This window comes from Balaenoptera borealis, assembly GCF_965194805.1.
Source record: "Balaenoptera borealis genome assembly, chromosome: 1".
NCBI classification, from domain to species: Eukaryota; Metazoa; Chordata; class Mammalia; order Artiodactyla; family Balaenopteridae; genus Balaenoptera; species Balaenoptera borealis.
This window is the reverse complement of record NC_138860.1, coordinates 178,703,824-178,727,417: the sequence shown is the minus strand read 5'-3', so window position 1 is coordinate 178,727,417 and position 23,594 is coordinate 178,703,824. Positions and strand designations below refer to the sequence as shown.

The following is a 23,594-nucleotide window of genomic DNA, read 5'->3' as shown; positions in this document are numbered from 1 at the left end:
AGGTGGGACCAGGGAGGGTTTTGTGGAGGGGTTGGATGGATGGGTAGGATGGGCTAAGAAGGAATGAGGGCTGGGCCTTTCAGATGAAAGGAGACAGTATGGATCCTGGGGGAGGCGGGAATGCTCCACCGTGATTCTCTGGGGGACATAGAGTCTGCGGATAGAGATGTGACCCTCTGTTGGGGAGTTGTGGGTCCCAGTCTCCCACTCCCTGCAGGATACAGTGGAAAGTACACAGGCCTGGCATCAGACCCACGTAGGTTCAGATCCTGGTTCAATAAATTAGTTATTTGTTGAGTAACTTGAGCAAATTGCACCCACACGCTGAGCCTCAGTTTTCCCATCAGCAGAACAGGCTGCTCTAACCTAACACACAGCAAGCTTAGAGGGGATGGGGGAGAGTGTATGCACAGTCCCTGACTCCAGGCCTGGCACTTAGGAAACTCTGCATCATCCCTCCTTCCTGCACACCAGGAAAGGTGGCTTTGGATGAGGATTTGGAGCGGATCCTCTTTGTGGTCAACCTGGGGACCGTCGCCCCTATGGAGAACGTCACCATCTTCGTCAGCACCTCCTCGGAGCTCCCGACGCTGCCCAGCGGGGCTGTGAGGGTCCTGCTACCTGCTGTCTGCGTCCCAACCGTGCCTCAGTTCTGCACCGAGAGCACTGGCCCCTCCAACCAACAGACCCACGGGTGAGGAGCCCCCGCCCAGACAAGCCCAGAGTCCCGGGTGGGCAGCAGGGAGTTGGGTGGGTGGGAAGGATAGGAGGTGAGGCTGAGCTCTGTAGCTGCCCCCGTCTCAGTAACTGTCCCTCCCCTGCTCACATTTCGAGCACTTAAGAATCTCCCTGAAATGCTCTGTGTTGGTACTGGTCAGAAGTGTTAGGATTTGGACAGCTTGGTATCAGAATTTCCAGGCGTTTTTCTTTAATGCACTCAAGAGGTATTTTCAGAGCACCTAAGTGCTAGACACTGGGGTGGGTGTTAGGGACCCAGAGGACACGAAACCCACATGGTCCCTTGCCTTTTTGGAACTTGGTGGGAGAGATCATCATCCAACAGATAACACAGCTAATGTGAACTGTTTATGAACTTGCATGCATAATTAATTATGTGAAAAGTGCAGTAAAGGAGAGGTTCATTGGCTAAGAGTATAAAAGAGAGACCCAACCGGGGTGGGAGGGGGTCTGGGGGCCTGGTCAGGCTTCTCTGAGGAGTGGTATTTCAGCTGAGGGCTGAGCCAGGAGGGGGATGGATATAGGCACAGAGAGAAGCGTTCCTATAGGTGGGAATAGCAGGGGCAAAGGCCCTGAGGCAGCAAGGACAGGGCCACAGAGGGGGACTGAAGGACGGGTGACATGAGATGAGGCTGCAGAGTTACAGGACACCCTGTGGCCCTGGCAGACTTTGGATTTCTCCCCGAAGCAACAAGGAGTCATTAAAAAGGGTTTTCAGCAGGGCGGGGAGGGTACACTCCAGGACAGTTTCTCTGTACTCCCCCGGTTGGGGGAGGAGGGAAAAGGGGGTGGGTCACAGCCTGAGGCACCTGCAGCTGAGATCGGGGCTCCTCCCATTTTCCCACCTATAAGCCCTGGGGGACTAGCGTTTCCTCTGCAGGGAGAGAGGAGGCCAGTTTTAAGGTAGCCTGATGCATACAGGAGATGTCTTTTGAAGTCGTGTATCTTATCATTCAATTCATGTCATTAAAAAAAAAAATCTGTTCCACAGTATATTAGCACCACTGTGGTAGAAAAATAACACTTGAATTAATTACCAGTTAAACTACTTAACTCCCCCTCCCCAGCTTTGAGCCTGAATCTTTGAGCCAAGTTGAAATCTGGGAAGATGTACCATATGTATTTAGGAGTTTCGTACATACCCTGGATGGGCTATGGGGGCAGCTGGGAGCACGTGCCCACTGGGACACAGAAGAGAGTGACAGTAAACCCCTGGACACCACCAGTTAAAGTGCTGACCTCAAGGTGACCTGACGGGGAGGGGTTATTTTAGCCTCCCACGTGGGGCCAGCCCAGAGGGCACTCCTCAACCACCCCACAAATAGTAATTAAACACCTACCATGGGGCAGGTACTGTTTTGGGTGCTGGGAATACAGCAGTAAACTAGACAGACAAGGTCCCTGCCCTCGTGGGGCTAGCATTCTAAGGGGGGGAGACAGACAATAAAGTAATAAGCCCACAAGCATGTCATATGTTGGGTGATGAGCTCTATGGAGACAGATGCTACAGAGACTAGAGGGGGAGAGGATGGGGTGGGTGCTAGTTTCGCTAGAATAGACAGGGCTTAGGCAACATTTGAGGCCTGATCTGAAAGAAGGGGTCTGGCCATGGAAGAATACTGGAAGAAGAACATTCGGGGCAGGGGGCAGAGCGGGCAGTAAGTGCAAAGGCCCTGAGGCAGCAACAGGTTTGGTGTGTTGGAAGAGCAGCTGGAAGGCTAGTAAGACTCTAGCAAAGTGGGAGAGTCAGACTGTGTAGGGCCTCGAAATCTAGAGTGAGGACACTTGTTGGTACAACAGAGAAACTGGTGGCACCAGCCAGTCTCAGGCCAGGGAACATCAGCTCGTGTGTCATCTATGTAAATGCTGCCATAGGCGCCAAGTCAGGTGCATGGGAGAGGCAGGACCTAGCAGACCTGGGGGCATTCAAGACCTCGGTGGATCAGGGAACAAGAGGCCAGGGAGTCCCCGGTGCCCCTGAGGTGGCCCTGATAAGCTAATTCCTGCCCGTTCCAGCAGGCAGAGTTAACAGAGATGCTCTTGGGAGACACCTGCATCAAATTCTGATGAACCTCAAAGTTGCTTAGATAGAGTGACATGGGAAAAAATAAGAAAAATAGATAATACCAAGTGTTCGTGAAGATGAGGAGAGAAGGAAACTCTTGTTCATTGCTTGTGGAAGTGGAAACTGGCCCAGCCACCCTGGAAGGCAATCTCAGGCAATATTTGGTGTGTGCCCTTTGACCCAGGGATCCCAGAGAAATCCTTCTATATGTCCAAAAACAACACATGGATGAGGATATTCATGGTGCTGGTGTCTGTGGACACAGGGAGGTGAAGGCAGGAACAAATAAGTACAGTAAAACAGATGGCCCCAAGCCATAGCACATCAGCAGCAAAGACTTCGCTTTGCAGACAGCCACCTGGACAGAGCTTAAAGACACAGTGTTGGGTGAAAAAAAAGGGGAGCAATTGAATGAGATTCCTAATACAATGCTTTCTTTTCAACCAAATGTCATGGTGTGTTTTACAAAAATATGTGCATATTCAGACCTCAGAGGGCATGACCATAGAGGGGAGGGAAATAGAGCAGGACCAGAGACAGGGTGAGGGATGACAAGGATAGAGGGCCAGAGACTTGAGCGTTCAGCGGTGACACTTTGCTAAGCGCTTGCTTAAGACAGCTGTGTCATCATTATCCCCATTCAGTGATGAGAAAACCAAGACTCAGAGAAGTGGCTTTATGCAAGGGTTCCCAGCTTGCAGAGACAGAGCAGGTATTCCAGAAGTGATGTGACATAGTGTAAACTGTTTCACGGCCGAGCCAGAGAGACCCGGGTGAGGACGCACGCTCTGCCGTGTCCCAGTGGTGGCCACGTAGGCTAGTGGCCTCATCTTGCTGAGCCTCGGTTTCCCCACGTGGGAGGTGGGGGAGGTGAGGGCTCTGAGGCCGCCCTCTGGGGGCGTGGTGAGAACAGCGTGAGCCCCCATGCCTGGTGCCTGGCCCATCCGGCGTGGGTGGTGGTACCTTAGGTCTGAATCCAGGCTCTCCCGGCAGTCAGACTGAGTGGGAATGTCAGGATCTGGGGTGGAAGGAAACTCCTCAGCCCCTTTGTGAGTGGGGCTGCAGGGGTGCCAGGGCGGCCTGGGACTTGCCGTTTTCTCCATGTCTTCTCTTGCTGGCCCCCTGCCTCAGCCCTGACTGGCCGCCTCCTCCTCCTCTCGGCCCCCTTCCCAGCAAAGACAAGCATTGCTTCGGCCCCCAGGCCCTGGATTCCTGGAACAAGTTGTGCCTGGCGACTCTCCTGGACACCGATGTGTCCAACCCCATGGAATACGAGTTCAACTTCCAGCTGGAGATCCGTGGGCCCTGCCTGCTCGCAGGTGAGAGGGAGCTGGCTAGACCCGGATGGGGCTGGAAAGAAGATTCGAGGCCACGGCAGGGTGGGGAAAGGAAGGGGAGGGAGGGAAGGCTGGCCAGCCCAGATGGAAGACAACCTGAAGCTCATGCCCCTCCGCCCCCGTTTCCTGCTCCCCAACATGTGGCCCAAGATGAGTCTTTCCCAAGGACAGGTTTCAAGGCTGTCCCCACCCCCCCCCCATTGGCTTCCCTGGGGAAATGCCTACGAGGCCATGGCCGTCCGAAGTCCGCAGTCCTCGGTCTTCTTCTGGAGCCACAGCCACAAAGCTGCTTCCTGCTCTTCCCCCTGCATGGCAGAATCAGCTGGGGAACTTTCCAAATCCCACCACCTAGACCCCACCCCAGAGCTTCTGATGACATTGGTCTGGGGTGAGTCCTGGGCATTGGAACTTTGGAAAGTTCCCAGGCGATTCTAACGAGCAGCCAGAGGAGGGTACCACTGTTCTGATGGTTCCCCTGCCCCACCCAGTCAAGGTTTTAAAAAGACACTAGGGTGTGGTTTCTTGTCAACAAGCGTTCTCCCAGAGCAACAGGACATCCCAACACAGAGGCATTTATGGAGTGCTGGCCGATGGAGCATGGAGCTCTTTCTATCTTTCTGTGCCCTGTGAGGAAGCCATTCCTTTGACCCCCACTGGATCGTGAGGTCAGGGATGGAAAGGCCATTAGATCCCATCTAGCTAAGCCCCCCTTTTGCAGATGGGGAAATTGAGAAGGTCTGTCCACGGTTTTACACAGCAGGTCAGGAGCCCCTGATGGGGCTGGAGTGCCAGTCATCTCTGGCCTGAGTCTCAGGGTCCCCCACCAAGCCCCTCTCTCTCCGGGAACTCCTGAGCCTATCCCACCTTTCTGTGCCACTCAGGGGTGGAGAGTCCCACCCACGAGATCCGAGCCGACGCCGCCCCGTCTGCACGCTCGGCCAAGAGTATCATTATCACCCTGGCCAACAGGCACACCTTCGACCGGCCCGTGGAGATCCTCATCCACCCCAGCGGTACTGTGCACCAGGCGGGGCCCCCAGAATGCCTGTGGGAGGGAGGAGGTGCTGATCCCATGGGGCACAGACACGTGGCCCCCCACCCAGTGGCCAGTGAGAGGGTAGGGGCGCGTGACAGAGGAGAGGAGACCAACTACTTGCCTCCTGGGAAACTTAGCGCTAACTGGCAGAACCGAGTGTCTCCTGCCCCATTCTAGCTCCTGAGACCCCAGGGTCTCATCCACCCAGTGGTGCACTTTGCCCCCAGGCCAGCTGAGCAGAGATCTTTGAAACCCTAAGCTCCATGAGACCCTGGCAGCTCTGAACTCTCAGGGAGCAACTCTTTTGTCTCTTTACGAATTCATCGAATGTTTAGATGCAAAAAGATCAGAGCCCAGAATCACTCCCATTTTACAGATGGGTAAACTGAGGCCCAGGGAGGGGCAGTGAATCACCCACAGCCACTAGGCTCTCCTGCCTCCCAGCTAAGGAGTTTTCTCAGGGTCCCACACTGCCTCAAGCAGCCAGGGATCCCATCCCCCTCTTCCAACTGGGAGTCCTCCCCACTGTGAAGATCTGCCACTCCACCGAGGCCCCCAGCATCACCCTCACCCTCGGGCAAGTGCCAAGAGTTGATCTCATCTCTGCAGAGCCCTACATGCCACATGTCCTGATGGAGAAAGGGGACATGACCCTGGGAGAGTTTGACCAGCACTTGAAGGGAAGAACAGATTTCATTAAAGGGATGAAGAAGGACAGCAGTGCAGAGCGAAAGGTGAGGGTGACTGAAGCAACATCAATGGTGGCAGAACTGGGGTGGCACTGGGGACTTGGTCTTTGCTGGACCAATGAGGAGCCTGAACCTGGGGTTGGGGGTGGGTGTGACTTGCCCGAGGTCACACAGCAAGCTGGTGGCAGAGGGAAAGTGGATGTCCAGATGCGGCAGTCACCCTGGCGCTGCCCTCCCGCCTCCTGCCAGGTCACCTGCTCCTAGTGCCACCAAGGTGCCTAAGCCAGGCAAAATTCTAGGCTGGTGGCAGAAACAACCTTGGTCTCCTCCAGGCTAATCCACCCCCAAGAGGCACCAAGGACCCTATAGCTGGGTGCCCTCCCGGCTCCATCTCTACTCCTGGGCCTCCCTTTTCCCACCTGCTGAATGGGTCTCTTGCTCTTCCTAACTCTGGGATCCTTGCTTGCTATTAGGTAAAGAATAAAGGCAGAGCAGGGAAAGCCCGAGAAAGATCCTTTCCCTCTGCCCGCCCCTCCCCCACGAAGTGAAAGGATAAGGGCGCCATCAGCAAGGGGCTGGGGGTGGGGAAGGGGGGTAGGAGGATGCCGAGCCACAGCCACAAGCCACCCCCGCAGTCTCCCTCCTGCTCGTGACCCTGCACATCGAGCCGGGTCCTGAGTGCCAAGGTAGGCTTAAGAATCGCGGGATACTTCTTTTTACTGTCTCCCCTTTTGAGATGAGAAAACTGAGGCTTAGCACCCAAAATAACTGGTGAGCTGGGAAAGAGGAGTTGGCTTTGGTGACAAAGAGGCTAAGGACTTCGCCTTGCTCATGTGGGGCAATTGTGCCGGATGTAAGGGCCCCCCGTTCCTGCTGGCCTGACTGGCAGAGGAACAGACAAGAACGCGGAGACAACTTACAGCTGATGACATCATTCCCTTTGGTAGAGATCCCACTGGAAGCCCCGGCTTGGTGGGGGGTAGGGGAGATGGCGAAGGGAAGGTGTAGGTGGCTCAATGCCCATCCCCACGTTAGAGACCCCGCTGGAAACACGTGTCCTCGCAGAGGTGCCCCCTCACCCAGATGAGTCAGTTGGGAGAAGAAGCTGGAGCCAGGCTCTCAGAGTGGTGGTGGGAATGCCAGGGGGTGCCACTCAGCTCTGAGAACTGCAGCACGTGGGCAAGGGGTGTCGGCAATGAGCCTCCCAGGCCTGCCTGCCAAGCCTTAAACCAATTAGCTCTGGGACCACTGAAGCAAATGAGAATTAATTTGTCACCTTGGGTTGGTTATGCAAATACCCTGTATTCTCATGAGCTCCAGGGATGACAGCCATCAACCCACAGCTGCTAAGAAGTGATGAGTTTATTGTAATTGGATAATGGGAGCTCGAGACATCAGAGGATCCTGAGCCCGGACCCCCGACCCCACGCCTCGGAGAGGCAAAAATCGGGCTCCTGTCACTACCAGATGTGGCTCTTGCTGCCTTGGGCTCTGTCGTCCAAAGGGCCAGGCTGGGCGGTGGCTTTTGGCAAAGGAGCTCCCGGTGGGAGGGAGGAGGGCATCCAGAGGCATCAATCAGGAAGAGTGAGTGGGACGAGCTGTCAAAAACTGCGATTTAGCAAAGAGGGGGCAAATGACACAGGGGGAGACACTATGTATGAGAGGTGGAGATGCAGAGAGAAGCAGAGACAAATAGAGACAGAGAGACAAAAAGGTCTCTTTTGTCTCTGCACATAGGTCAGTAGCAGACAAAAAGACCCCCACAGATTCATCCTCTCATTTATTCATTCAACAAACACTAAGTGCCCAGTAGGTTCTAGGCACTAGGAAGAAAGCACTGAAAATGACACATCCTTTCCTCATGGCGCTTATATTCTAGCACAGGGGAACAGACAAGAAGCAAATGCATGGACAAGATTTAGGTGAGGGCTGGGGACTGTGAAAGACAAAACAGGACGATATGAAAATGAGTGATGAGCATCGGGTGCTGTTTAGCCAGGTGTTTAGAGAAAGCCTGTCTGAATATGAGACCCGGTGGATTGTGAAGCGTTGGAAGAACATGCAAAGAACTGGAAGCAGGATAATGATGATGTGTTTGGAAAACAGAAAGATGCCCAGAATGGCTGAAATGTGGGGCAAACATGAGGTGGATGGGTAGGCAGGGGTCAGTCCTTAGCGGGGCTTCATGAGCCCTGGTACAAGGTGTGAGGGGAAACTATTGCCTAAGCAAGAGAGTAACAAGAAAGATCACACTGCCTGCTCGCTATAGAAGGGACCACGGGGAAATAAAAGTAGAGGAATGAGGCCAGGAAGAAGCTATTGCCAAGATCCAGGCAAGAGATGGTACTGTCCTGCGCTTGGGTGATTGCAGTGGAGACAGAGAGAAGAGGACAAGTTCAGAATGTATTTTAGCTGCAGAACAGGCAGCCCTCTGCTGAAGGAGTGGGTGCGTGGGGTGAGGAAAAGAGAGGAATCAAGGACAACTCTTAGGTCTTTGGTTTGAACACCTGAGCGGGTGATGATGTCATCTACTGAACTGAGGAAGGGACCCTTGGACAGAAATTGAGAAATAGACAAAGAGAGATATGTACACGCAAAGACAGTCAGATACAGAGACAGAGAAAGTAGGGGTGGAGAGAGAGGGCGGCAGAGTGAGAAGAGTGGAAATGAGATTTGGTGCAAACTGACCAGAGAGTCAAGGACAGTTCAGTAGCAGTGTGACAAGGCCAACTAAGAGAACACATGAAAAGATACAGAACTCTGGTGCTGTCCTTCCTTTAATGTTTACTGAGCCCATCTCTGCACCAAGCTCTATGTTAAGCCCTGGAGATACAAGAGACTCAAGCATGACATGCCTTCAAGTAGGAGGGGAGACAGAGAGATGAGCAAAAACTCGCAGTGTGAGAAATGCCTGGGTCCCCATGACAAATAGCAACAGCGGCAGCAAGAGCGTTGATGGTTGCTGTGTAGACAGTTTCTCTGCTGGGAAGCCGCCTCACAGGCATTGCATTTAGTCCATACAACTCAGTGAGGTATGTACTCTTGTCCTCATTTCACGCATGAGGAAACTAAGTAATTAAGTCCACCAGGAAGATGGGAGCAGGTTTTCCAAAGAGGTAAAATTTGAAGCATGAGTAGGAAGTTATCAGTGGGAGAGAATCAATAAACCAGAGAATCCAAGTCCACAGTCAAAAGGAGCCAGAGAGTGGCTTATCCCCTGGGTGTGAAAGGGAAAGAAACCACTATTCAACGGAGGACCTGCACGTGTGCCAGGACCTTCCCATTTGCATGCCAACTCAGTTCATCCTCAGAACCACCCTGAGAAATGGACATTATTTGCCCCGTTTTACAAGAAGAGTCAGGCCCAGAGGAGGGTCTTGCCCAAGATCACACAGCTGGACGGTGACAGAGCTGGGGTTCAAACCTAGGCCTTTCTGTTGTTGCAACCTGTGAATGTCTAGCAGAAGAGCCAGGTAGGGTCAACCTGGAAGTCTTTCACACAGAGGATGAGAGGGATCCTGACAAGACTTGGAGAGTAGTGGGGGACCAGCACGACCCCCAGGAGTAGCTCTGGGCCCCTTGAACGCCCAAGTGAGAGAGTTTCCCTTTCTCCTCCAGACAGAAATCATCCGGAAACGCCTCCACAAGGACATTCCCCACCATTCTGTCATCATGCTCAACTTCTGTCCTGACCTCCAGTCAGTCCAGCCGAACCTAAGAAAGACCCATGGCGAGTTTATCTTCCTCATCGACAGGAGCGACAGCATGAATGGGACCAACATCCACCGAGTCAAGGTACCTCTCAGAGGACCCCTACCCCCAGGATCTAGGGTCCCAGGGTACCCAGCTTCTCAGCACTTTCTGTCCCAAGCATCCCTCCTTCCACACCTGAACCAGTTCCTTAAATGACTATCCATGGCTAAGAGAAATGACAAACAACTTTTCTGTATGTCAGTTTAAACAGAAACCCCACCCAAACTCAACTTGCTCCCCAAATAAACCCCTGAAGTGATCTGAGCAGAGGTTAACTGCTGTCCATTTACAAGGGATGAAGTGATCAGGAGCTTCCCTTGGCATTCTACACGTCTTTGTTGTGTCCCTGTTCTGGCTAAAACACCTCACTAGGTACTAAGTGGAGAGGGATGCAGAGAGAAGAGGAAGGGAACTAACATTTGCTGAGGACCTACTATGGGTCAGACACTGTGCAGCCACTTAATGCACAGCTTGGTGTTTAATCCAGATAATAATCCTATGAGGTCGGTCAGATTGTCACCATTTTCCAAACAGGAAAACCCATCCTGAGAGTTTCAGTAATGTACCCAAGATCATGGTCTAAAATTAAACCCATATCTGTCTGTCTGACTGTTTCTACCATGTGACATTGGAGATTCATTGGACATGGCCCCTGCCATTAAGGGATGTGTAGAATCCAGTAGAAATGATTTGGTTCATCTTTTTTTTTTTTTTTTCAAATGCCTAATATGTGCAAAGCCCTGTGCTTGGCCACCTGGAAAGACGGTAGGTTGTAAACATAGTTCCTGCCCTCAAGGAGCTCACAGTCAAGTGAGGGGCATAGCCCTGTTAACCAAGCCTGCCTGGGAGCATGGTCTTGATGCTTTGGAGGGTTCTGAAGGAGTGCAGGAGAAAGAGTGATAAAACCCTCCCCTCACATCCAGAAGCATTCCATCTCCGTGAGGAGATTATTCACCAAAATTATGGCATTATCCAACACTTCCTTGTATTTTTAGTTGCGCAGATGTCTGTCTCCTCCTCTGGAATTATCCACTCATTAAGGAAAAGGACCAGATCTTTCTCATCTGTCTCTCCCCATGGGGTCTAGCTCTGTGTTTATGTGTAAAAAGCCCTTGGTTGCTGTTTATTGAACTGAGTAAAGGATCATAGTTCAAGAGAACAAAGGATGAGAGAACAAGAAGAGGGTTCTGCTGTCACCTGAAATTTTGTCCCTCTCCCTACCTTGTCCCTCTTATTTCCAGAGCAACAGAAGGAGCCAGGAGGAATGGGGTTAAGTGGGATCTGTGATGCCAGCTATCTCCTAAGCCTTTCTATGACTGGGTTTGGTCTTGAAGTATGACAGAGCAGTCATATATGAGATCCAAGTTCTTGTTTGAGCCTCTTGACATTGGGATGCAGGACTGGTTGGTACCTTTTCCCCACCCCTGGCCACCATGAAAGGCAGGCACTGAAGTGAGGACCTGTCCACAGTGCTGGAGTGCTGAAGCACGCTCCAGGGCTGTGTGGCCATGTGTATTCCATTCCACAGCTGTACCAATTTGTAAGACATCTCTTCAGTTCCTCTAACGTATCATAGGATCACAGACCTAAAACATCTCTCAGAGAGCATTTAATTCATTTTCCCTGCCCTTTTCCAGGTAAGGAAACTCAGTCCCCAGGACGCTAAATGTTCTTCCCAACATCACAGAGCTGGTGCGGGAGCCTGAACCTTCTGTATCTTAATTCAATGCTCATTTTCCTTACATTGCCAATAGGGAATTATACAGACTCTTCCACTGAGAAAACCTCTCTTCTCTGATTGTCATTCCTGCTACATGGCTCTGAGAAAAACAATGCCTGGGTTCCGGGGTCAATTCTACCGCTGACTCGCTATGTGGCTTTGGACAAGTTGATTCTCAACTCTGACTTCATTTATTCTTTCTGTAAAATAAGAAAGAAGGATTCATTCAGGGAGGGCAAACATATGTCACACATCCCTCTGTTCCCCTCCTCCAAGCCCAGGCAGACATCAGTAATTGACTATGACACTTTTTTTCAGTGCTGAGCCTGGATTCAGTCTCTACCTCCTTCTCATCTTGGTGTTCCAGGCAGTTACTACCTGTTAAATGGAGCTGGCTTATGAGTAGAAATCCAGTTCCTGAACTAGAGACCTATTGTCAGAATTCTCTGACAATAACTTGGTTCACGTCTCAGTCCCTTTCCCCTTGGAGTCGCTCTTGCTTTCTTTTCCGGTTCAGCTCAGCGAGCTCGAGGTCATCCTTTCACAAATGGCTCTGCATTGGCACAATCCATTCTGCTAAACACGCCCCTTTTAGAAAAAGTCATTACTCAGGCCACACATCCCTTTCCCCACCGACAATGAGGCCATTGAGGGGTTGCTTGAGTCATTAGGTGGCTCATTAGGTTGAAGTTTTAGGAAAAACTAGGCTTCGGGAGGTAGGAGAGAATAGAAATCCAAACAGCCATGCCAAAGGGGAAAGTTCAGCCAATTTAATTTCCTGCAGCTGGTCTCATTCTTCAGCTGCCACTTGCTGCCAAAAACATGGCTTTAAAATTCTAATAGGTGTGAACAGAGACAATCCGTAGGGATCAACAGAGTCTCCTCGTAGCAGCAATACGCATCAGTAACTAATGCAAAAATAAACAGATATTGACTTCTTCTGCAGAAAAACAAAACATATTGACACAAGCAACAAAAGGAGATGGACAGAACATTAATGTCAATATTTACAGAGGGGAATGGAAGAGGGGCTGCAGGGCCGTGGAGCCTGGAAGGCCATATGGTGTAAAAGTTGCCAGGATCTACTTGCTGCTGTTTCCTTCAAGATTTTGGAGAGTAACAGTTTGTTTCTCTGAAGCTATGCTGAGATCCCTGGGGTGCCATCAATAAACTCTATAGGGATGAGGGAAAGCCACTCATTCCTGAGTTCTGTGCCAAGGCAGAGCCAACATAAATAAAGATCTCGGAGCTATGCTTTGAAAGCCTCAGTCCTGTTCTCAGGTTTTAGGATCCAGTGCAATTCCTTAACCCTCTGAGCCTCAGTTTCCCTATCTGTAAAACAGAGGCATTGATACTAATATGTATCTCACGGGGTTGGTAATAATAACCATTTACTGAATGTTTACTGTGTGCCACACTGAGGTTCAGAGGAGTGATATAACTAGCCCAAGGTCAAGTTAGTTATAGCAAAGGTGAGATTGAAACCCAGATATGTTTAACTTCAAAGTGTATCTCCTTAACCACTATGCTATAATACATGTTATAGAGGTTAGATGAGATAATGAATACAAACTGCTTAGCATATAGTAATTGCTTGACATTTATCATTGCATTGTATCATCATTATCATCAATATCATCATTTTCCCTCTTGTCATCTCCTCCACCTTCTCTCTTTGTCATTATTTTTTAGAATATACCTTGATCAAAGTCTCCTGGTGTTGCATAGTTAAATAGGTTAAGACTCTTTAATGCTCACAGACCTTGAAGCAGAAGGCTGCTTCATCACCAGTGGGACCTGGACGAGGCCACGTGCCTCTCTTAGACGTCAATTTTGTTTTGGTGGAAGGGGGTGGGCACTCCCTGCTCTCCTTACCGCTCAGGGTCAGTAGGAGGTGAAACGAAACTGGAAAACTGTAAGAGAATGGCTTTGAGAAATCAGACTTGCTACACAGATGAGGAGTTTTATGATGATGGCTTTGGCTCAGCCTCTGGTCAACATCAGCGAATTTCTTTATCTGGGGGAGAAAGTGATGTTGGCTGCAGACAGAGGGTGAAAGGTCCACTTGGAGGCTGCTTCTGTGCTGGTATGAGAACAATGCTGTGTGGTGGCCAAGGTAAGAGCTCCTTCCTGCATCCTAAAAATTCCTTTCTTACCTGTCAGGATGCCATGCTGGTGGCTCTTAAGAGCCTCATGCCAGCCTGCCTCTTCAATGTCATTGGGTTTGGATCCACGTTTAAGACCCTCTTCCCTTCCAGTCAGACCTACAATGAGGTAAGGAGGGGGCATGGCTGGGACCAGAAGGGGTCAGGTGGTGAGAAACAGAGGCAAGGAAGGAAAAGGAAAGAGGAGGTAACCCCGAGGCCTGCCCTCATAGAACCTGTTCACCCATATAGAACCTAGATGATGCCAGGAGCAGAGAACCAAAGGGAGGCTATCTCCATGTAGGCAGTCTTCTGGCCTCCCCCCTCCTTAAAGTAAAGATCATGTGGGGCAAAGTATGGATGTACACTGGGAGGGGGTAGAGGGAAGGGATAGGGAGAGGATATATCTTAGGCCTCCCACTCACTGAAGCCTCCATCTCATTAGAATGATAGACTCATGCAAGATTGAGCTAAAGGAGTGAATAGCAAGGGATAGAGGAGTGAATAGGTGGGCGAGTGGGCTAAGAATGGCACTCACATGGCTCAAGGTAACAGTTTGTAACAAGAGGTCCCTTGGCCCCAATAGGATGTTCAAAATGGGAGCATCCTACAGAGTTCCCTGGTGGCCTAGTGGTTAGGATTCTGGGCTTTCACTGTTGTGGCCCAGGTCCAATCCCTGGTTGGGGAACTGAGATCCCACAAGCCATGAAGCACAGCCAAAAAAAAGGCAGGTGGGTGGCGGACATCCTACCCAGGTCTAGGAACGGGAGGGAGGGATGGAGGGAGGGAGAGAGAGACGGTGGGTTGGAAGGGAGGAAAGAAGGGCATAGGAGCCACTTTTCAATTAAAAATAATTTATTTGTCGGTTTTTTAAATACAGAAATAATATATATTGATTGTCCCACAACTTTTAAATCTAGATAATCAAAACGAAAAATTTGAAAATCTCCCATGATCAGTCAGAAAAAAAGAAAAACCACTGTTAAGAGCTTAGTATAAATCCCTTCTTGCTCTAAGCATTTACATACATTTTCAATAAAGGTAGGATTAGAACTCCCATACTTTCTGTAACCTATTTTTCTAACAAAACAGCCTATCATGAGCATATGTCCATGCTAGTAAGTATTAATCTGCAACATAATTTTCAATAGCTGCCTACTATTTCACTACATAGATAGGCTGCGACTTATTTAACTAAACCACTACAGGTGGGCATTTAAGTTGTCTCCGTTTTTTTCTATCTAGTTATCTTTGCAGCAAATACTTTGCATACATCCTTAATGATTCGCTTGGAATAAATGCCTAGCCTAGCTGATTCCAAAGGTACATATACATTTTAAGACTTTTGATATATTCCATTACTCCAAGTGTGGATGTTGGAAGAGCATCTTCCTGAGTCAGGAGCAGGAAAACATCTGATATCCAGTGAGAATCTGTCCTCGCTACAGTGACATCCATCCAGTGTCAGGAATCCTTGGCCAGTTGGGTCTCACAGTGTGGGTCCAGGAGGGAGGAAATCTGAAACCCAGATTGGGGAAATGGTTTCCTCATAGTATCATAGGGATTTAGTGTCACAGTCAGGCCAGGACTCAAGTCTTAAGATTTCTAGTCTAGTGGTCTTTCCACCATACCTCCTGCCTCACTCACCAGAAAAGGAAACCTCATTTGTGCTGGGCAGTTAGGGCTTAATGCGCTACCTTTTCCAGGGGTGTTTATATTTTTAAAGAGGAACAAAGAAAGGACAACAGTAGGTTAAGACATCATGAATGGTGGCATTTGGGGCATTGGTAGGTGGTATTATTGGGCAGACTCACACCGAAAAGTGGCCACCTATTCTTCCTGTGCGTGGGGCAGAGATGAAACTGGGAACATGAGTCAGCTCCAGTGAGGCTGAACTAAGATCCAGGGAAACAAAGGATTCATCCTCCAAGGGGCTTAGAGCCTCCACACCATATAATGACCCTGGGGACGATCTCCCTGCCCATGACCCTTCTCTGCAGGAGAGTTTGGCCAAGGCCTGTGACAACATCCAGAGGATGCAAGCCGACATGGGTGGCACCGACATTCTCTCCCCGCTCAAGTGGATCATCCGGCAGCCAGCGCTCCGAGGCCACCCGAGACTCCTCTTCCTGATCACAGATGGTGCCGTCCACAATACCGGGAAGGTGCTGGAGCTGGTGCGAAACCATGCCTTCTCCACCAGGTGGGCACAGGCTGAAGGTTTAGGGCTCAGTTATTCTGGGCTGCCCTGGGCTGGGGATGTCAGAACTGGGGCAACGTGGAAAATGCCAGGAGGAGAAGAGGGGACCCACAATTCCTACTGAGCTTTGCTTCCAGGATGGTGTGGCCATCTTCAAAGTTTGCCTTTTCCCCACAGTGGTTCAGGAGGGATAAGATGCCCACACCTCTGCATCCAGGTTTCAAAGAGCAGTCTAGGCAGAGGAAGTCTTACCTGCTTCGACTCTGTGCTGGGGTGGGAGGTGATGGGCTGTCCATGTGTGAATGTGAGTGCCCGCTGATGGCCCTCTTTCTTCTCCCTCACCCTCTACCTGAAGCTGGGGCCAGCTCTGAGATAGCTCTGCTGGATCTTGATCCAACCCTTTCCCCATCAGGGGACAAAAATGGCAGAGAGAATGGGAAGTAGCAGCCTCTCTTGTCCCCCCTCCTCCAGGTGCTATAGCTTTGGAATTGGACCCAACGTCTGCCACAGACTGGTGAAAGGGCTGGCAACTGTGTCCAAGGGCAGTGCTGAGTTCCTGGTGGAGGGGGAGCGGCTGCAACCCAAGGTAGGCAGAAGGGCCTCCATCTCTTCTGGTGCTGGGACCTCAGAGGCCCACACTGGTCACACAGCAACTCAGTGGTGGAGCTGGGATTTCACCCCAAGTCTGAGCACTCCACTAGGCTACACTGCACCCCAGTGAAAATCAGAGTTGGAGGCCACAGAGTGGACAATTCCTGGAGCTAGTACAGGACACTAGATGCCCTGGTCTCCAGCCACTGGCTCATATGCTCCATCCACTGGCTGGGCAGGATTGGGGCTCCCAAAGGAGTCACTGCCTCTACGGATAAGAGTTGTGCTTGGGGTCATTTCTGGCCATGTTCCTGATGATGACAAATGATGGCTCAGAAGAATCTAAAGGACCCAGAAATCAAGGCATTTATAGTCTTCTCTCCATGTCCTGCATAATTGGCACAAATAAGCCAACACTTAGAAAATTCCTGTGTCAGTCCAGACCTTCCAGGAACAAGAAACAGAGCTGAAGTTAAGAGTGCAAGAGGGGGCTTCCCTGGTGGCGCAGTGGTTGAGAATCTGCCTGCCAATGCAGGGGACACGGGTTCGAGCCCTGGTCTGGGAAGATCCCACATGCCGCGGTGCAACTAGGCCCGTGAGCCAAAATTGCTGAGCCTGCGCGTCTGGAGCCTGTGCTCCGCAACAAGAGAGGCCGCGTTAGTGAGAGGCCTGCACACCACGATGAAGAGTGGCCCCCACTTGCCACAACTAGAGAAAGCCCTTGCACAGAAACGAAGACCCAACACAGCCATAAATAAATAAATAAATAAATAAAATTTAAAAAACAAAACAAAACAAAACACACACACAAAAAAAAAAGAGTGCAGGAGGGTTCTTGAGGGATAAAATCTGTAGAAGGGAAAAGAGGAGGAAACAGGGGGGAAAACTTTTTAGTCCATGTGCAGATGCAACACTTGTGAAAGGGAAGGAGGGGAGCAGGATTGGTCAGGGAGAGCCTCAGACTGCAGTGCAGGTCTGACAGGGTCTCAGCCAACCCACCAGGGATCTCTGGAGCAAGAATTGCCCATTAGGTTGTCCATGTTGGGTGGAAAGACCAGGCACTAATATCCCTGCCATGCTCATTTGTTGCCTGGGGGCTTCCAGGGAGAGGTGTGAACTTGGTTTGAAAGCTGAGGCATTGCACATGGAGACTGTCATCTAACTGCATTCCTTGCAGCAAAAGAACACAGTCTTTCTCGAAGGGAAATTTGAGAGTGCACCTCTATGGCTGCCACAATCCTCAAATCATTTTTCTCCAGCTTTGCAGTACATTTGAGAAAATCATCCTAGGGGATGTTAAACCACTGTCGAAGTGCTAAACCAGCTGTCATTTATTGAATGCCTATCATGTGGCAGATACTTCAAATGCAGTATCTTCCCAACTACAGGTAATCTTCCCCACTACACTGAAAGCTGAGAATTACTAACTCCCTTTAACAGAAGGGGGCACGGTGGCCCAGGAAGGCAAATTGACTTGCTCAAGATCACTATTCAGTCCATGTTTTGAGACAAACTTTCTGTGTGCCCCAGGCTCATCACAGCTCTACTCTGAGTCTTGGGTTTTTCTCATTTATAAAATGCTAAGCTTAGAGAAGGTGAAAGCAAAGATCTGCTCCAACTCTGATGTTCTAGAGGCATGTTTACTGCTGAGCTAGCCACCCAAAGTCTACTGTCACTTCTTCCCTGCTACCTCTTCTCATGCTCACACCCACATGGTCTTCGTGCTCCTCATCTGTGCATATCCCCGTTCACACATCCCCCCAACCTGTGTTTTGACCCTGTCCAACAGATGGTCAAATCCCTGAAGAAGGCCATGGCTCCAGTCCTGAGTGATGTGACTGTGGAGTGGGTCTTCCCTGAGACTACCGAGGCCCTGATCTCACCTGTCAGCACCAGCTCCCTCTTCCCTGGAGAACGGCTGGTGGGGTATGGCATTGTATGTGATGCCTCCTTATACATCTCCAATCCCAGAACAGTAAGTATTTTAGAAATTCCAGGGGTCAGTGGGGGTCCAGAACCCTTCCCACAAAGCCATCCTTGGCTGGAAAGACAATTTATTTGTGGCAGCTAGGAGCCAATTGGATCTGGGTTTACTCTTGTGGGGTAGAGTTGTCAGGCCATGGGCATTCAGTCATGGTGACACTGCTTGGGTAAATGCTACCATCTCAATATGTGGTTCTCAAGATCCCCTGCAAGAGGAGAACTTGGGGAACATGTTTAAAATGCAGAGCCCTAGCTCCAACCCAGGTCCCCTGAATAAAAATCTCTGAAGATAAGGCCCAGGAACCTGCATTTTGCATAGTCTACTCAAAGTGATTTTGATGAATAGTTCAATTCAGAACAATGGCACTCAGATTTCTTTCCCTGAACACTCTAGACAGATCATATCTCCTTAGATGAACTTGTGTTTTATTTATTTACATGGATAATTCTCTTGTATGTGGTGGCAGAAGTGGAATAAAAATGAGGAACTTCTCAAAGGGAGGTGGAATCCATGCTAAAATGTAGAAGATTGCCTGAGATGCTATTTCCTCATCTAGCTTCCCTCGTTAGTAAGTCTCTCCACTCCCCTTTAAAGGATTTGTCATCTTGTTTTGTCTTTAAGCAGGAGTCACAAACTCAATGCCTAGAGGGATTGGGCAGGTATAAAATGAACGAAATGGGCTTGTTGTAAAAATTAAAGGGACAAATGTCATGAGAGATAGCAGACATTCCCCATATAGAGGAAGTAAGGGGTGGTGAGGAATACAGCAAACTGGAGAGCACACACTCTGTCTAAATGCTCAGCTCCTACTCGGCTCTAACAATCAGTTACCATGCAAGAATGTGGACCCTATGTTAAATGTGTTTCCAACCTTTCAAGAGAAGTTAGAATTTTATTTGAAAGTTCCAGATTTTAAAATGTTATGGACTCTCTTAAGAACCATGGTCAGTAATGGTAAAAGTGTTTTGGAGATTAGAGTGTTCAACTGCAGGGAGAACATGCTAAACAAAATGCTGGTCAAGACTTTGCACAGTCTAGGCCTTTCTTGGAGGTCTGAGAGGTAGCAGATCATCCACAGACCTTACTACTAGCAGGGACTGTCAAATCTATTCTCCTTTCGTTACCCATGAGACTGGCAATGCTTTCTCCTACTACTAGAAGAGTTGTTGGGTAAGGGTATAATCGTGACTTACCCTCCCGGAAGGTGATCTAGAAATAACTAATAAAATTAGAAATATATACCTTTTCAACCCAGAAAAACCTCCTAAGAATCAAACACATAGAAATAAAAGTGATGTAATAGATTCATGGTCAAGGATTTATTGTAGCCTTTTTTACGGTGGCAAAAAATAAATGGCCACAAAGTGAATGCTTAATAAAAAGGGGTAGTAGAATATCGTACAGCCAAATGTTTAAAAGAATAGTTGATGTGAAAGATTTCCAAAATGTTTTAAGTGCAAAGTTCAAGCTACTGATAAATGTAAGTAATATGGTCCAGCTTTTGTAACACAAGATGACCCCCAAAAGCCCTTATACTTTTATATGTTTATATCATGGAGAATGGAACGAAAGGAACAGATGGTTCATGCTGTTATTTTTGGTTATCTATTCGGAGACAGCAGTAGCATTTAGAATTACACTTTTTTTAAACATTTAATAAAGAATATAATTAAAAATATAAACAACATAAGTGATATGAAAAACCACCTCCATTCACCATCCCTTAAATTTCGGCAGAAGTCTGCCTAAATTCCCCAAGCAAGCAAAACATTTTCTTATTATTTCGGTTCTTCAAAGGTAGAACCTGCACCATCTCCTCTCCCACCCCTTGCTGCCCTTTGGATGTCCTTCCTGACATCCAGCCTCACTCTAAGCCCTCTTTTCTCTCCCTCCCTCCAGGACAAGAGAAGACGATACAGCATGCTACACTCGCAGGAGTCCGGCAGCTCTGTCTTCTACCACTCACAGGATGAGGGGCCTAGCCCAGACAGCGGAGACTGTGCCAAGAGCTTGGGGACACCCTTCACCCTGAGGCAGGCCAAAGGTGCCCAGCCATCCAGCGGAGACTCCGCCACCAATCCTGGTCAGTCAGTTGCTCTTTGTGCTTCACTCCCTTCTCCAGGGAGGCCATGGTTGCTACATTTTTACTGCACACTTATTATGTGTTAAGCACTTTTTACAATCTCATTGAACGGTTAGCAGCTGTGGAGGTGGGTACTATAATACCCATTTTACAGATGAGGAAACTGAAACTTGGAGAATTTTAGCAACGTGACTAAGCTCATGGAACTTGAAAGAGGTAGAGTACAGATAAAGAGTTTAGACCTGTCTTCCTCCAAAACCTCTTTATGGTTTTAGTTTCCATTCAGAGGGTAATTACTGATGACCTACTCAGGCTAGGTACTGAGCGCAGTGTGGGAAGCCAAGATGACTCAGACATGGCACTTGTCCCTCAGAAGTTCTCCATCTAGTGAGAGAGATACAACTGGCCTTAACTCTCTTAGAAAGCAGAATGACATGGACCACAAGAAAGTTTAACAAACTGTAAGGATCCCAGGGAAAGGAACATCTGGTAGAGGATATTAACAGAGACATAATGAGGGCACTGGTTCTTAGAAGTGGGAAGGGAGAGGAGATTCCAGGCAGCAGAAACTGCCTGAGCAAAGATGTGGAGGTGTCATACCTAGGAAACGCATACACAGCTGGTATATTTGGAGCACATAATACCTTAAAAAATGAGCAGAAAGGAGAGTAGCTGGGTGGATAGATTAGAGCTAGGTTAGGCAAGGCTTTGAATGCCAGGTGAGGTGAGGCATCTGCACATATTTCAGTAGGTAAGCAGTGGAAAACTCAAGAAGTTTCCAAGCAGGAAAGGGGTATGCAAGCCCCTCTCTCTTTCCCCACTGTCCTCCACCCTGATGGCTTCCCTATCACCACTCCTGCCCAGGTCTAGACTTCTCCCAGCGACGGCGGGCATACAGCACCAACCAGATCACCAACCACAAGCCCTCTCCAAGGGCCCTCACGGCCAGCGACCCCACAACAGCTGCCAGGAGATACCCACTGAGGAAAACCAAGCTGCAGGACCTCACCAAGCAGACCAGCCTGGATGGCCCGCGGTGGCAGATTGATTTGCAGGTACCCAAGTAGGGCATATTGGAGTTGGGGGTGGCCACGGATGGGGAAGAGCTCTGTCTCCTGCTTCAGCCATAAGGATGGAGCTTGACCACAATTTACAGTGAAGTGAGTCACTTCTTCCTCCTTTTTCTGGATCTTCACTTGCCTGACCTCCGATGACAACTTCCTAATAATGATACCCATTGGTCAATGACATCACCCATTCTCTGCTTGTAGAACTTCCCAGTTAGCAAGGATCACCCCCATCTACACTCTCATTTGATTTTACAGCACCCCTTGGAAAGGAGGGAATGTGGGGGCCGGCCACCCCCACTCCGTACAGATGTGGAAATTGAGGGTCAGAGAGGTAAAGTGACTTACCCAGGGTCACACAGCCAGTCAGGAGATTGCAGCCAAGGACCTTCTTCCTGAAAAGCCCTTCCTTTCCCCTCTCTGTCACCTTCTGCACCTTCTGAAAATCCCAAGGCTGTACATTCACGCAGGGCAGAGATCATCTCAGAGTCAGAAGCACAGCAGGACCAGTCATCCAGTGTCCGGCCAGACCAGGGTTTCTCAGCTCCCACACTATGGACACGGGAATTCTTTGCTGTGGAGGCTGTCCTGTGCACTGTGGAATGTTGGGCAGCCTCCCTGGCCTCTATCCACTGGATTCCAGGAACAATACCATCCCCAGTCAGGACAGCCAAAAATGTCTGCAGACACTGCCAAACGTCCCCAGGGGAGGGGGGCAAAATCACCAGGTTGAGAATCACTGTCCTAAACCAAATTGGTATTTGCTATTATCTGTATGCCTTACCCCATTTTCTTAAGAATGGGCTTTATGTAGCTTTGTCATTGTGAGTCTGTGGTTCCATAAAAGTAGCCTTTCGCTCTCCCATTCCCACCCATAACCCCCATCCCTCCCCACCTCCAAATACACATAAGCCCCCTATGCTCCCCAACGGCGGGGACACTGCCACCTTGCCCCTGAAGGCTCTTCTCTGTGCTTAGCCAGGAACCACCCGATGCAGTTGGAAGATACTGACCTTGGAGTCAGGCAGACTCTGCTCCTCAAGCATGTTGCTTAACCTCTCTGAGCCCCCAATTTCTTCATCTATGACATGAGGATAATAGCTTGTCAGATGACTGAGCTAACAGTCATCAACAGATGTTTACTGGGAGCCAACTGTAGGTGGAGGACTCTTGCAGCATTGGCTGATAAAAGATGAAGTGCCTAGTGCAGCACCTGGCACACAGTAGGTGTCCTTTAAATGCAACTCTACTTGGTGAGAGCTCTGGGCAGCTTGGCAGCTCTCCTCCTCACTTCTGGCCCATCTTTGTTCATCTCTCCCCATTCCCTGCTTGGCTTCTTCCACAATCTATCTCCAATACACTTGTGTGAATGCATATGCATGCACACACACACACACATATACACTCCCTGCAGCCTATGGCTGGGTGAACGGGGCTGAATCTTAGACTAACTTGTTGCTATGGAAACTGTAGCAGCTTCTGTTTCTCAGTGTGCTGGTGATGGTGGGGCAGGGGTAGGGGGAATCCCAGTCTCTGCTGTGGTAGAGAGGTTAGGGATGACCTGGGACCCAGCAGCCTTGGCTGGGTACCAGTTCCCACTGAGGCTGTCCTAAGAGGGAGCAGTCCCTTTCATCTCCCACACCCTTGTACCATCCCCAGGACCTCAGGCTCAGAGGAAACAGGAAGGATGAATCTAGCCCCTGCCCCAAGGAGACCCCATCTAATGGGGAGGCACAGTCCTCTTTCCAGTAAATATTTGATAGAGATGAAAAAGACCCCATGGTTAACTGTTAGCCTAAAAACTAAGAGGCACTTTTTCTCTCTGTTACACCTAATAAGTGCCTTTGTCCCCCCATCCCCTCCTCCTTCCAGGCAGACGTATGTGTTCCCAGAGGCGCAAAATTTACTTTTAACTAATTTAATATTCTTTAATTACAAAAGTAATACGTACTCAGGGTTTTCAATAAAAAAAACTCTCGAACAGTTCATTTGAATATAAAGTAAAAATAAAAGTCCCCCTCCCCTGTGCCCTGACCCACTTGGTTTTGGGTGTTTCCTTCCAGAAATACTACACACACTAAAAAACACACATATGTGACACACGTATATGTTTTGAACAATCATATATACAAACTGCTCTCCAATTTACTTTTTAAATGTCTTTTTAATTCACTTTTTATATGCAAT

At 49.4% G+C, this 23,594-nt stretch overlaps 1 protein-coding gene across 1 annotated transcript in view; it reads left to right on the top strand.

Annotated features, from left to right (window-relative positions):
* VWA5B1 (von Willebrand factor A domain containing 5B1) overlaps positions 1-23,594 on the top strand; it is a gene marked incomplete at its 3' end in the record, with an annotated part of 39,756 nt that overhangs the window by 3,247 nt on the left and 12,915 nt on the right. Inside the window, exons 3-13 of the mRNA XM_082354442.1 lie at positions 475-694; positions 3,977-4,122; positions 5,022-5,153; positions 5,786-5,910; positions 9,484-9,660; positions 13,502-13,612; positions 15,483-15,685; positions 16,154-16,268; positions 18,063-18,248; positions 20,157-20,340; positions 21,205-21,395. Of these exons, the coding sequence (XP_082210568.1) occupies positions 475-694; positions 3,977-4,122; positions 5,022-5,153; positions 5,786-5,910; positions 9,484-9,660; positions 13,502-13,612; positions 15,483-15,685; positions 16,154-16,268; positions 18,063-18,248; positions 20,157-20,340; positions 21,205-21,395 (1,790 nt within the window). The remainder of the gene's footprint in view (positions 1-474; positions 695-3,976; positions 4,123-5,021; positions 5,154-5,785; positions 5,911-9,483; positions 9,661-13,501; positions 13,613-15,482; positions 15,686-16,153; positions 16,269-18,062; positions 18,249-20,156; positions 20,341-21,204; positions 21,396-23,594) is intronic.